The 12,727-nt window shown below is 37.9% G+C and overlaps 3 protein-coding genes across 4 annotated transcripts; all 3 read right to left on the minus strand.

Moving 5' to 3' along the window:
• Nucleotides 1-51: 51 nt before the first annotated feature.
• frmd8 (FERM domain containing 8) lies at nt 52-6,614 on the minus strand. Of its 2 annotated transcripts, none has more exons than XM_056247657.1 (10): nt 6,452-6,614; nt 5,934-6,021; nt 5,654-5,821; nt 4,050-4,151; nt 3,901-3,959; nt 2,857-3,023; nt 2,510-2,731; nt 2,152-2,425; nt 1,691-1,913; nt 52-1,574 (listed from the first exon to the last, which is right to left on the minus strand). In XM_056247657.1, the coding sequence occupies exons 2-10, from the start codon at nt 6,019-6,021 to the stop codon at nt 1,462-1,464; spliced, it is 1,416 nt and encodes a 471-aa protein (XP_056103632.1). In that variant the 5' UTR covers nt 6,452-6,614; the 3' UTR covers nt 52-1,461. The 2 variants fall into 2 exon arrangements, with proteins under 2 accessions (XP_056103632.1, XP_056103633.1); XM_056247658.1 differs by having other exon boundaries at nt 5,934-6,015; nt 6,448-6,614.
• A 1,381-nt stretch (nt 6,615-7,995) lies between these two features.
• LOC130082729 (gastrula zinc finger protein XlCGF7.1) lies at nt 7,996-9,104 on the minus strand. The gene is made up of 2 exons (XM_056247583.1): nt 9,021-9,104; nt 7,996-8,787 (listed from the first exon to the last, which is right to left on the minus strand). Exons 1-2 carry the CDS (start codon nt 9,097-9,099, stop codon nt 8,081-8,083), a joined length of 786 nt encoding a protein of 261 aa, XP_056103558.1. The 5' UTR covers nt 9,100-9,104; the 3' UTR covers nt 7,996-8,080.
• An 884-nt stretch (nt 9,105-9,988) lies between these two features.
• On the minus strand, nt 9,989-11,998 carry rab1bb (RAB1B, member RAS oncogene family b). The gene is made up of 6 exons (XM_056247676.1): nt 11,744-11,998; nt 11,403-11,475; nt 11,220-11,315; nt 11,039-11,134; nt 10,772-10,903; nt 9,989-10,662 (listed from the first exon to the last, which is right to left on the minus strand). Exons 1-6 carry the CDS (start codon nt 11,755-11,757, stop codon nt 10,468-10,470), a joined length of 606 nt encoding a protein of 201 aa, XP_056103651.1. The 5' UTR covers nt 11,758-11,998; the 3' UTR covers nt 9,989-10,467.
• Between the last annotated feature and the right edge of the window lie 729 nt (nt 11,999-12,727).

The raw sequence follows: 12,727 nt of genomic DNA on the forward strand, positions 1-12,727 counted from the left end.
CACACTTTAAAATGTCATCGAGCCCCATGTGTAAGCAGGTAAAAACAATGATTACAGAAACATGCACACCACAAAATCTATTTAAGACAACAGATGTCATGCATGGATAAATACAGAATTGTGTTTGGTAACTGAAGACTTATTAATGCAAGGCTTGACATTAAGTGTTTACAGAAACTTGAACGTTTAAGTCACTTGTAAAACAACAGTGCATATTAATACCAAAACAGGATGCATAATGAACATTAATTCAATAATTTTTGCACAATTCAGACAACTGGTCTTGTATTGTTTGATGATGATGCCACAGTAACTGGACACTGAAGACCAGATGTTACGATCAGATAAACTATGACACCTGACAATTAGCATGACACTTTAGTTACCAGATTAAACAACTTCCTTTGACATTTTTAGCAATTATCCTGAACAAACATTAATGTCAGGCCCTGCATTGCCAATAATTTAGTAAAAAATCAGATACATTTCATTTAGATAGGTACATTCAAGTTCTGAAAGCCTGGAAATACAGTACAATGCTTAGGGTGTCATACACTGTTTGAAAAGCATTACTAAATAGAAATACATCACTGATTGATCATCAAGTACCTACACAACTGGTGATTTGATGTATTAATTAAAGTTCTCTCTGCTTTAAAAATGCAGACCTGGATTGTTTTCAGCAGAGCATTACATTGCACGCCATCAGAAAGGCATGATTCTCCAGAGCAACAAGGTAGTGAACAACACTCAACATGTTGTTTCATGATTTAACTTTGGTCACCAATGAACACAAAAAGAAAAAAAAAATCAATTTGACCTTGTTGCTCAGTAGAAGTCGGCATATGCAAACAAGCCCAACAATAAACAGACAGCCAAAACAACAAACACATTCAGTAGACAAGTGACGCAGAATGTCATAATCTCACTCTATGCCGTCTTTGCAATGCTTTGCCACAGACTGCGGCCCTGGTTTAGTGTATAAGAGCGGTCGTCCTATACTAGAGGCATTGACTGTTCGCTTTGGTGCAGAAGGTCTAGTTTTAGCTGTATTAGTGGCATGGATCAAAGTGCTGAACTGCTGTAGTCTTGATTTACAGCCACTGGGATGTAGTTTGGTTTAATGGTTGCATAGTAGAATCTACATTCAGAACTGTGACCTAAACAGAGCTTTCAGATCTTCTCAAAGCCTTACATTTGCACCATAATGTCCATAAATTATTTTGACAGGAAAGCATAACTGAAGCAAATTTCACATTGGTTTTTTTTAACAGCCAACAAAGTTAACTTTAACCTGTGACATAATGCTCAAACCATCTATAAATAGTGGTTTAGCTCTTCGGTCTGTGATCTTGGTCCGATCTGTCCATTCAGGTGGTTTTGCACTGCGTCTCTAAGGATCTCAATGGACAGATGTAGTTTTGGTCACCGGGCAGAAGAGGGCAGTGTTGAAGCCGGGGCTCACCCTTGCTCTAAACTTTCAGTCACCTGAACAGCCGAGTAAGTGGGAGGCTGCGCCTGTCGCGTGAAGAAAGAAGCAGCTCTTTTGGGCTTTAGACGTTTAATCTCCTTGCCTGAAACAAGAGAGGTAAATTAAACGGAGCTTATTTATTGCAGATGATAAAAGTTAATGGGCATAACAAATGAACACTGAGTCCATCTATGCATGGACACAATTTTAGTCCCTCACCGTCATCAACATAGCTGATGGTGTTGAGTGAATGGACTCGACTACAGACCACGCTGCTCTGTCTCCGCAGTTTCCCCTGTCGACGCTCTCGAGTTTTCTCATTGGTTTCCTGACCCGTAGGTTCTTGGGAAGGCGTGACCTCACCGTCAGTACCCGCGGCTGCAGACTCACCAACAGAGCGTAACTCCACACAAAACTCAATGAGTCCACTCATAAGTTCGGCCTAGAGAACAAAAAGTATATTGGTAAATAATGCACAAGTATTTCATGGAAACATTTTAATTCATATTCATTTATAAAATGTATAATAATAAATATGATTCATTTTACATTTTTAAAAAGAACTTAATTTTATTGCATTTTAATATTTTACAGCTATAATCCAAAACTTTTTAAATATATGCTTACTTACACTGACAAATATAACATTATTAGTCATTCATTTATTGCGTGCTGCTCACCTGTTTTGAATAAATTTTTAATAACTTATTGACATGCACGCCAGCCTCCTCTCCATCAAACTCCAGCCAGAGTATATGCGAGTCTCCCTCAGTCTCTGGATAGCTGTGATCCCAGGACAGCTCACTGAACTTGAGACCCAGGAGGACATGCTTCTCTTTCACATCCATGACATACACTCCTTCCAGACTGATGCCCACACTCACAGCCTTACGGCCACCTCTGTGAAGGAGGCCCTGGGCTGGCTTGTCTATCTCACCCACGAAGAAAGCACATCTGCCAATGCAAAAATAAACAAATTTAAGCTTCAGTCACTTCATGTCACATGTGTGAACAACTTTCCACTTGCGTCATTCGTACCCGTAGTAAGGCAGTGTGTGGCAGCTCTTGAGGTACTGGTGCAGCAAAGCAACAGGCTCCTGGCTGGGTCCGGTGGCAGCAGAGGAGCAGACCGTGCGATACTCCTTTATGAGATTATGCTCCATCTCGGTATTCCGCCCTCCTCTCCCCCTTAGTGTGGACAGAAAACCTCCTCCTCCTAATGCAGCGTGGGCTGGAAGAAATGAGGACAGCTTCTTCTCTCTGGAATAACATTAAGGGGAGAAACTGAAATTAATTACAGCAATTCAGAATCAATTTTTTAACACAAAATTATAGCTGAACACCTTTACATTATCCTCATTTAATCACTGATATGATTTAATCACCTGATTGCCGCTGTTAGAGCCTGGTCATCCAGCCCAGTCCCCAGCTCGACAGCACAGGACAACGCTCCCAACGTCAGCCAGTGTTCAGGGTCACAGGGGTATCGACCCTCCAAGATATTCATCTTTGCCTCGTCATAAAGCAACCTTAACACTCCTCCATCTTCAATCTGACATTATAAAATAAAAATGTTACACAACATGAAATTAACATAATTTTATAGCAGTGGTTCTCATCCAAGGGGGCCTCAAGATAATTAATCTAAAAAATATATATATGTTTATTAATTAATAAAAAAAAAATATTAACCCCTATCAATATCTATTGTTTTTATTGAAGAACATACAGTTCACAAAACAAATCATGGTTAATTTAATATATCAATACTCCCATTTCTGTTAATAAATACAATTTTGAAAACAAGCAGCTGCAAGATTTTGTGTGTCTATGATTGATATGCAACATAAATCTCTTTGGGTCCCTTCATGTTATGATTGCACTGAAGAATAATGTCATGCCAGTCCATGTCATGACCTCCACTGCCAAAGCCAAATGACCCCAGAGACACAAATGCTGTCCAAGGATCAAGTACAAAGTCTTAGGTAAGATGTATACTGTCTGACATGAGAGACATTTGATGTTGCACATGAGCCTGGGATTTTACGCAAGATCTCTCTGGGGTCATATTGCACAATCTGAAAAGCATCACTCGTAATAGACAGAGAAAAACGCAAAGTGTGCACTGAGCTTAAAGGGTTAGATTACCATAACAAACACCATATACTCAACCTTAAGTCATTCCAAACCTGTATGACGCACTAAATTCTTTAAAACACAAAAGAAGATATTTTGATGGATTTCTCAGTACCCATATAGTTAAAGTTAATCGGCTGCAATACTGTTTTGGACCCCACTGACTTTCAGTGTGTGGATAAAACAGTTGATGCATTCTTTTTTTCAGTCATACAAATTTGGAACAACATAATCTTAATTTTTGGGTGAACTATCTCTTTAAAGACACAAACATCTAAAAACATGTTCATTACCTGAAGTTCTTTTGACCTGGGACAAAAAACATTTCTTTTGTACATCAGAACTGGCTCATCTGAAAAACACAGAGATATGTTTTTGTTTGACACTTAAACTTTCAGGTGAATTGAAGTATGCAAAACCAAAAACAGACAAAAAAACACACCTTGAGAAATGTCTTCGGCGGGGGCCTCAGTAAAGCGGTACAGCAGGTCCTGCCACTGACGACACAACTTGTAGGGAAGATGTTTCGGCTTCAACTGCAGGTCTGTTTAAACATTTCACAGCAGAATGAGGCTAAAGGCGGGAATCAACAAGAAGGACCTCAGAAAAAAATGATGATGATCAAACACTGACTAGGGCATATTTCCTTTGTTAATAAACAAACACAAATTTTTTTTATTGTATTGTTTTTCATTATTATAACACAAATAATGTTATTATTAGAATATAGGTCTAATTAATGGCTGGAATTCTGACATATTTGCCACTAAATGCCAATTGGTAAAGTCAGACACAGCCTGCAGATTTTGGACAGTCAGTGCTAACAGATTTCACAGAAAACCATGCTGTGTATGATGGGCACACAGACTCAATTTTTTAGCTTCAGACTATGATTCCTTTCATTTGGCGGATATCAAAACATGTCTGATATTTTGAGCCAATTTTAGAACATATAGATTGTGTTGTTACTTGAAAGTTTAAGGTTTCTGAGATACGCTGGTGATATTTGAAATCACCAAAACATGCCCCTCAACAAATTGATCACACCCACTGATCTATATAATGACATTAATATATAGATCAGTGATCACACCCCTATCTTGATGGCTCCGCCCCCAAATTCACAAAGAAACTATGCAGCACAGGCTCCTCCCCCCTCGTGAGTGTGTAAATGGTAAATGGACTGCATTTATATAGCGCTTTCACAGACCCAATGGCCACCAAAGCGCTTTACATATTGCCTCACATTCACCCATTCACTCACTCATTCATACCCTTACTGCTGATTGGCTGCAAGTGTGTTTTGGTGCTCACTTTCAACAGCGTTTCTCAGAAACCACTAAGTGCACCTTTAAGGCTCGTCGACACCAAGAACGATAACTATAAAGATTACTATAACAATAACTATGTTAGCGTCCACACCAATGCATAATATTGTTCTGTTTATTATGTTACACTGCAGTTTTGCATGCTCAAACTCTTCAAAGCCGGATTGATTCTGATTGGCTGTCAATGATTTTATCATTCATCAGCAGGAAAAATAATTCTGAAAGTGATTAAACTGATATTGTTCCTCTTTGTCATTATCATTATAGTTATGGTGTGGTCACTATTCTCATAGAATTAGAATAATTAAAAATCCATAGTTGTCATCCTTGGTGTGAACAGGCCTTTAGTGTATGATGCCCAGTTTTTCCTCTGTAGCCATTACAAAGTTAGCAAGTGTATGATGCCTAGTATTTTCAAATCTGTTAAGATTTTAAAAGTTGTGTGGTGTATTCCAGCCTTTAATACTAGATAATAAGTAAAATTATGCCTTTGTTTAAAGAGACATCAAATAATTAATAAATGCCAGTTGGTGGCATTAACACTCAGAGGACTTCCTGAAGTCCCCTCCCAACCCTTCACTTGCAAATCAGCCATAGAGGCTGTAAATGCCATCATTGTGTCTCGCCTTTCTTCATAGCCTAAATACGAATAGGTCATATGATCTTGTATCAGTCTGACATCTGGCCAGTGCCCAGGGCATAAAAAAGCATTAATCACCAAGCAAAGGAGAGCAGAACCAGAAAGCAAACACATCTACGGCAGAGTTGGGAATGTTGAGAGCCTCCCGGACATTGCGGCCGAGCTCCTGTGCATTCATGCAGCCGAGACCCTCCAAAGTCAAGTGCACTGCACTGTCACTCGCCAAGTACACCAACAAATCCTGAGCTGGAGAAACACAAGAGTGACACTGATCATTTCAGGTCAACAATGATCAGATCGAGATCTCCAGTCAGATCCAGAGAGGAACCAAAGAAACATTAAGGAACAGAGAACAAACCTCTGGTGACTGAGGAAGCCACACTTCCTCGCAGGGACTGAGAGTCCTCTGATGGCTCAGGGAGGAAGTCGCCATCATCTCTCTCCATCTAATCCAGAAACAAACACAAGTAACGTTACTGAATAGGAAACACAAGACGTTGTTATATAAGAAACTTCTGCTACTTATTGTTGGCATATTCTTAACAAACTAAGGAAAAACGAAGTCATCATTTCAGATAGTAGTTTTCATAGCAAAATGATCAGTCATACGCATTAACAAGTTTAAATAATTATGAAAGGCTAACCCAGCAACTTTAAAATTCCTGAAGTATTCTTTACACATTTTACAGTTAGTTTTTGCTCAGTTGTACCATATCATACATAATCGATTAAAATACAATAATATTATAAAAAAGTAGAGAAATTAAAGAAAATAAAAAGAAACACAGCTGACGTCCCTATTCTGACCAGCTAACGTTAGCTAGCTAACGTTACTCCAGTAACTGCCTGGCAACCAAACTACAAACAGCAACATACCGAGACACTGTCCTTCGTTTCAGAAGCTTCTTTCTCGATCAAAACAGACAGAAATCATCGATAGTTGAATGGATTAAGTTACATAAAAGATCTGAAAGTGTGACGGCAGCAGAAGCGCATCTGGATAATTTTCTCAAAACAGCGCCCACCAGTGAAATCAACAAAAACCTGGAACAAGCTTCATGTATAAAGAAGCGCCGTACTATTAATCGGCAACAGAGGGCGCACCACCACTGTGAACACTAGAATATTTAGTAAATGTATCCTGAAAAAAATATATTTTTTATAAACTATAAACTTTCTAAAATGTTATTATTACGTTTTTGTTCATTTAATAAATACAAAAATAAGACCAAAAATAAAAATATCTTGCACATAAAACAAGTGGATAAAGATGTTTAAAATCCTATGCTAAATTATGGCGCATGACAAATATCGATAAAATAGGCTAAATGACTGGTCATACATTCATAAAATAAAATATTTAGTTAGAGCGGGACTTAGCCATTTATAAGTAATGACTGCACCGTCTTTGTATGTCTAAAGTCTTTGATTGGCTTCATACTACTAGGATAATCTCCTCTCCTCTCTAGGTTTTAATCATTTCTGTGCGGCGCCAAAGTGGTCCACGTGATTTCATCATTGGCATGAGTTAGGGCCATCTGCTGCTGCTTTGAATTGCCTAAACTAGATAATAAAGATATTTTTGAGTATAGTTTTAATAGCCATTGCATTAATTTTATATTCCATTCAATTACGAATTAGTTTTTGCTTTTGTACTGTGGTATTTTGGGCAAAATATACATTTATACGAATTTACTTTTTGTTGTTGTTGTTTATAGGATATATATATATATATATATATATATATATATATATATATATATATATATATATATATATATATATATATCCATCAGTTTCACATTGATCTGCCCATATTGTAATAAGGAGTGAATTCAGTCACTAATCTTGGACTGTGATCTGGGGCTTTATTACAGAAACTTCCTTTATAAATTCTTGATTTAAGATGGGGAAAAGTTCTATTTCCTAAATGAAATGACCACGGGTTTCTAAACGGATAGGATTATATTAGTTAGGATATTTCTGTACAGCCCTTGTAGAATATGTTCCAGAAAGCATGCGGGATAGTTCACCTAAAAATGTATATTCATCATTTATTCACCCTCAAGTTGTTCCAAACCTGTATGAATTTCTTTCTTGTGCTGAACACAAAAGAAGATATTTTGAAGAATGGGTAACAGAACAGTTGATCGGCCCATTGACTTTCATAGTATAGGGGAAAAAACATGAATAGTAGCTATTACCTTCTCGGAAGGTAAATGAACAAATGAAATTGCAAAACATGAATAGATTATAGTTTAAGTCAGTATTTTTTTTATTATTTAAGAGTGCAATACAGTCCAATGCATAATTAATTATCACTTAAGACTGGTGCAAAAATCAACAACAAAAAAACATTCCTCTAGATAGAAAATGGTGTTTCACACCTATGTTTGAATGAATTCTTTGACCTCCCCAATTTACTTTTTTTGTCAAAAAATGACCCTCTAAAAAATGAAATTCTCTCTTTAAACCGCCATTTTGCATTATTTTTGCATCATTTTCTCACTGTGGCAACTTTGGGCAATGCTTTTTTATATGATTCAGTAGAGCACTTGACTGGCAGAAGGCCCTCCCACATGAAGGGCAGATGTATGGCTTCACTCCTGTATGAATTCTCTCATGTTTTTTCATAGATCCTGACTGCGCGAAACTCTTTCCACAGTGTGAGCACTTGTGCGGTTTCTCTCCAGTGTGAAGTTTTTGATGGTCTTTCAAGTGACTGGCTAAATTAAAGGCACTTCCACATTCAAAGCACACATGAGGTCTCACATTGACATGCAATTTCTGGTGTTCTTTAAAATGGTCCATGCGTGAATAACTCTGTCCACAAACGGAGCACAAGTAAGGCTTATCATTTGTATGGATTCTCAGGTGTCTTTTCAAGTGAGCTGCAAACATGAAATTTTTGCCGCACTGATCGCAGTCGAACGCTCTTACTCCAGAGTGGGAGAGCTGGTGATCTCTGAGATTCCTTGGATCTGTGAAACTCTTGCCACACAGATGACATTCGAAAGGCTTCTCTCCAGTGTGAATCCTTATGTGAATCTTAAGGTTTCCTTTTTGTGTGAAGCTCTTTCCACACAGAGGGCAGGGGATATTTTTTTTGGCTCCTGATTTGTTTTCAGTCTGTGAGAAACTGGAAGATTTTTGTCCTGATATCAAATTATTCTTCTCCACTTTGCTCAGTTCTTCTTGGGTTTCAACCAGGTCTAAAATGAGCACATCATTTATCAATTGTCAAAAAATTCATTAAAATGTGAAATAAATGCTTTTATGAGATCTCTGCCATTCTCATGTTAATAAATCAACGTCCATACACGATTTTAACCATTTAATTTAACTTTTTAGTGGATTTATTATTTATTAGGCTACACCACTCTGACCACCCGATCAGATGAACTGACTTTGATTTCTTAATGTCAAGAAAATCAAGAATACCAACCTTGTTCTTGTTCTTCAGTAGGCCTATCTTTATTTTTCCTTTTGCGTGGTCCGGAATCACTCGTGCACACACTTTCCATTCTTGCACGTATGGTTGCCTGATTTGTTATGAGGTAGAACCGATGGTGGTACTGATCAATGTATTTATTACCGAATTGTTGTGGGAGTGTCTTGAATCTGACCAAGTGTCGAGGTGTCCATGAGTAAGACACCTAACCCCAGCTGCTCCCTACGCCTTGTATGGCTGACACCGCCGTCGGTGTATGAATGAGTGTATGAATGGGTGAATGTGAGGCAAAATGCAAAGCGCTTTGGTGGCCATTGGGTCTGTGAAAGCGGCAAAGCGCTATATAAAATGCAATCCAATTGAATCTGTGAATTGCGACCGCAAGGTGTGAATGGACGATGTTTGTGAGTTTTTGTGTTAATCGCTCTTTAGACCATTACTATCACAATCGATTCAACGCGACCAATTAAGGAAGAATGGATGTTTGCAACCAGGAATGAAATGTGTTTTTGGGGCGGGGAGTATTTTCATTTAAAACAGCAGTTTCAGTTTACTTTTAAATGTAAAATGTCAATTAATTTTAAATGTTTAAAAAGCAGTTATACCGAATACCGTTTTGACTAATACAAAAAATACAACATTTTCATTTAGCTCACGTTCGTTTTGTTCACAACCTGTATAATTTCTCCTGTAGAACACAAAACCATATTTAGACTTTCCCCCATACAATGAAACTCAATGAGTGTCAGTTTTGGACTTGAGATGAAAACATTTTTTTGTATTATTATTGTTTTGCGTTCGACGAAAGAATGTCAGCCTACCAGTTTGGAGCGACATGAAAGTGACATCAATTATGACTTTCTTTTTGGGTAAGATCCCTTTATATAAGATAATTAAAATAGTCACAGCCACAGGTGTGCACGCACGCACACACACACACACAAATAAAAAGAAGAAACTAATTAATACACACAAAACAACATAGTTTAGTTTATTATCACAGAACCACAGTAAAACTCCACGTGATAATGCTAGAGAGTCACTGCTTTACCATGCTGATGTACAATGACCACTCAACCACTTGATCTTCTTCAAAGCATGAACAAGAAAAGGCACCACTTCAGAGTTGCGAATCCCAGTTCATAGGTTATGAATATTCACACGATTGGATCAATTAATTGGATCAACTATTAACACAGTGATCTGGACATTTTTCACCTTCATTTGAATCAGAGTGTGTCTGTGCTTTAATCTTATTTTCAAACACAACGAAAATGTGGGATAAGCCATGAATGCTTCTTTGTTAAACAACAGTAATGATTTCTGACTTTATTGAGCACCATGTAGGAGAAAGTCTGTCATTAATATCCAAATTGGTCATCTCTACACAATACTCATCAGTGTCCAGTCATGCTCATCACACTCCTTGAGAAAATATGCTCTAGCAGCATCCGCCGCCTGACTGTTTCACTGGGGTGCTTTCGATTTTAAGATCAGGTTTCTCGGAACCCCCTGAAGTCCCTGGTCTCATGCGCTTCTTTATTTCCTCTGCCATGGTCATGAAGGCCTGCTCCACGTTCGTGGCATTTTTGGCACTCGTCTCAAGAAAAGGGATGCCAAGAGAGTCAGCGAACTCCTGTGGAGAAAAGTCTGTGAAACCGGGGAATGTGTTTGGCATAGAAATGACAGGCTCCATGTTTAACTAGTCTAAAGAGGAAGTTTATTATACTGCCCTACCAACCAACCTTAGCTGTAGTGTAGTCCACAACTTTTTTTGTAGTGAGGTCACACTTATTTCCTACAAGTAGTTTGTTGACATTTTCACTCGCATAGCGATCGATTTCCTTCAGCCACTGTTTCACGTTGTTGTAGGATTCCTGAAAAGGCACCAGCATAAACTTTTCAAAAAAGTGTCGTTTAGATTACATTTCAGTTCAGCTCTACATCTTTAACCAAGCAATAGCCATAAATGTTTCAATATGGATGCATTTTTAGAAAGGGGTCTCACAAACCTGATCCGTAACATCATACACAACAATGATCCCGTGAGCTCCTCTGTAGTAGCTGGATGTAATCGTGCGGAATCTCTCCTGTCCAGCGGTGTCCCACTGTAAACATGGACGAGACTCAGTGTATCTGTGGTTTCACATTAAATTACATACTTAATTTGAATTTTAAAGTCTACAAACTCACTATCTGCAATTTAATAGTTTTTCCATCCAACTCAATAGTTCTGATCTTGAAATCCACTCCGATCGTGCTGATGAAACTCTCTGTGTAGGTGTCGTCCTGGTAGAGAAGAGTCAAGAAAGAACACAAGATCTGACATCGTTCATATCCAAAAATATCCAAAAATGCTGTTAAGAAAACACTTACTGCAAAACGCAAGAGAATGCAGGACTTTCCAACTCCAGAATCTCCAATCAGAAGAAGCTTGAATAAGTAGTCACTGGAGAAATATGCAAAGATAAATATATTTTCATTACAGTTTATATACGTATATATATATATGTGTAGTCCTGTTTGATAAATAGCCTAACTATCACACTTTTATTTACAGAGCAACTGACGTTATGTTGCAGTCATACAATTTATTATTTAATTATTATAGAAATTGATCAACAACTGCAAAGAAATTTTGATTGACCCGTAAACGAAAGGTTTAATATATTATTAGGCAATCATAGATGTTCATTTATGACGGTAAGACGACTTACTATTCAGGGTTCATGATGTGACAGCAAAGGGATTGTTATTGTTTGTCCAGCTGGTAGAAGCGCTCTGGGTCGCTTACTGTTCACCGGCTGACCGCAGACTCTGAACCAGTATTTAGCCTGGAATAGTAGCAAAAAAAAGATTATCTTTGAGTTTTGATAAGCCTTTGTGCGCCGTTTCCAGATTTCCTTGCAAAATTAACCCAGTCTGACTTTCCGCCACCTCTCTTCTCTCAGGTTTTTACAAGCCGCGCAGGTGCGGCAGTGACGGATGAGGATGCGCCGCTTTTCTTACCCGCTTTCGCCGCCTAGTGGTAGGATCCATCCATTCAAATGTTGTGTGTGTAGCCAGAATTCACATAACAGAAACGTAAAGTTGGCTTGTTCTCTGTCTGTGGTTATAAAATATGTTGGTTTTGTAGATCAGCTGATACAGTACACGGATCAAACGTCTGTCTGCGTGTTGTTTTTGCCCCTAAAAAACAAACCGCCACGATGCTTAAATATGTTGTAACTGTGGTTTCCAAGGCGTTTTGCGGTTGCTAAGAGGTTTCTGTAGCTGCTTTCAAGTCAAAAGATCCCCAGTCTCAGGATGATAAAGATACTCGAGCTGCAAAGGTAAAACGTTTGAGTTTGTTTCATTTGTCGTCAAATGGGATTGTTGTAAAAAACAACAACAACGTTTTATCCAGAAAAAAAATACATAATTCACTTAATACAACACTAATTCAAACATCATCAAACTTTATTGAATAAAACACTCTAAATCTTACAATAGGAATGAACACATTTAAATATCAAAAGAGTACAGTCAGACAAAATACTTTTTGTATCTATAAAACAATCCATAAATATTTTTCATTTAGTTATCTTTCAAGGTTTAAAACTGAAAAATACAGGCTTCGGTATATATAAAAAGCCCCTTTTCAAAAGGTATTAAATATCTAAAGGCACTGCAATGCATTAAAATTGTATGAATACATTCAT

This window comes from Rhinichthys klamathensis, unplaced genomic scaffold (genome assembly GCF_029890125.1).
Source record: "Rhinichthys klamathensis goyatoka isolate OS25496 unplaced genomic scaffold, OSU_Roscu_1.1 h1tg000050l_1, whole genome shotgun sequence".
Classification (NCBI taxonomy): domain Eukaryota; kingdom Metazoa; phylum Chordata; class Actinopteri; order Cypriniformes; family Leuciscidae; genus Rhinichthys; species Rhinichthys klamathensis.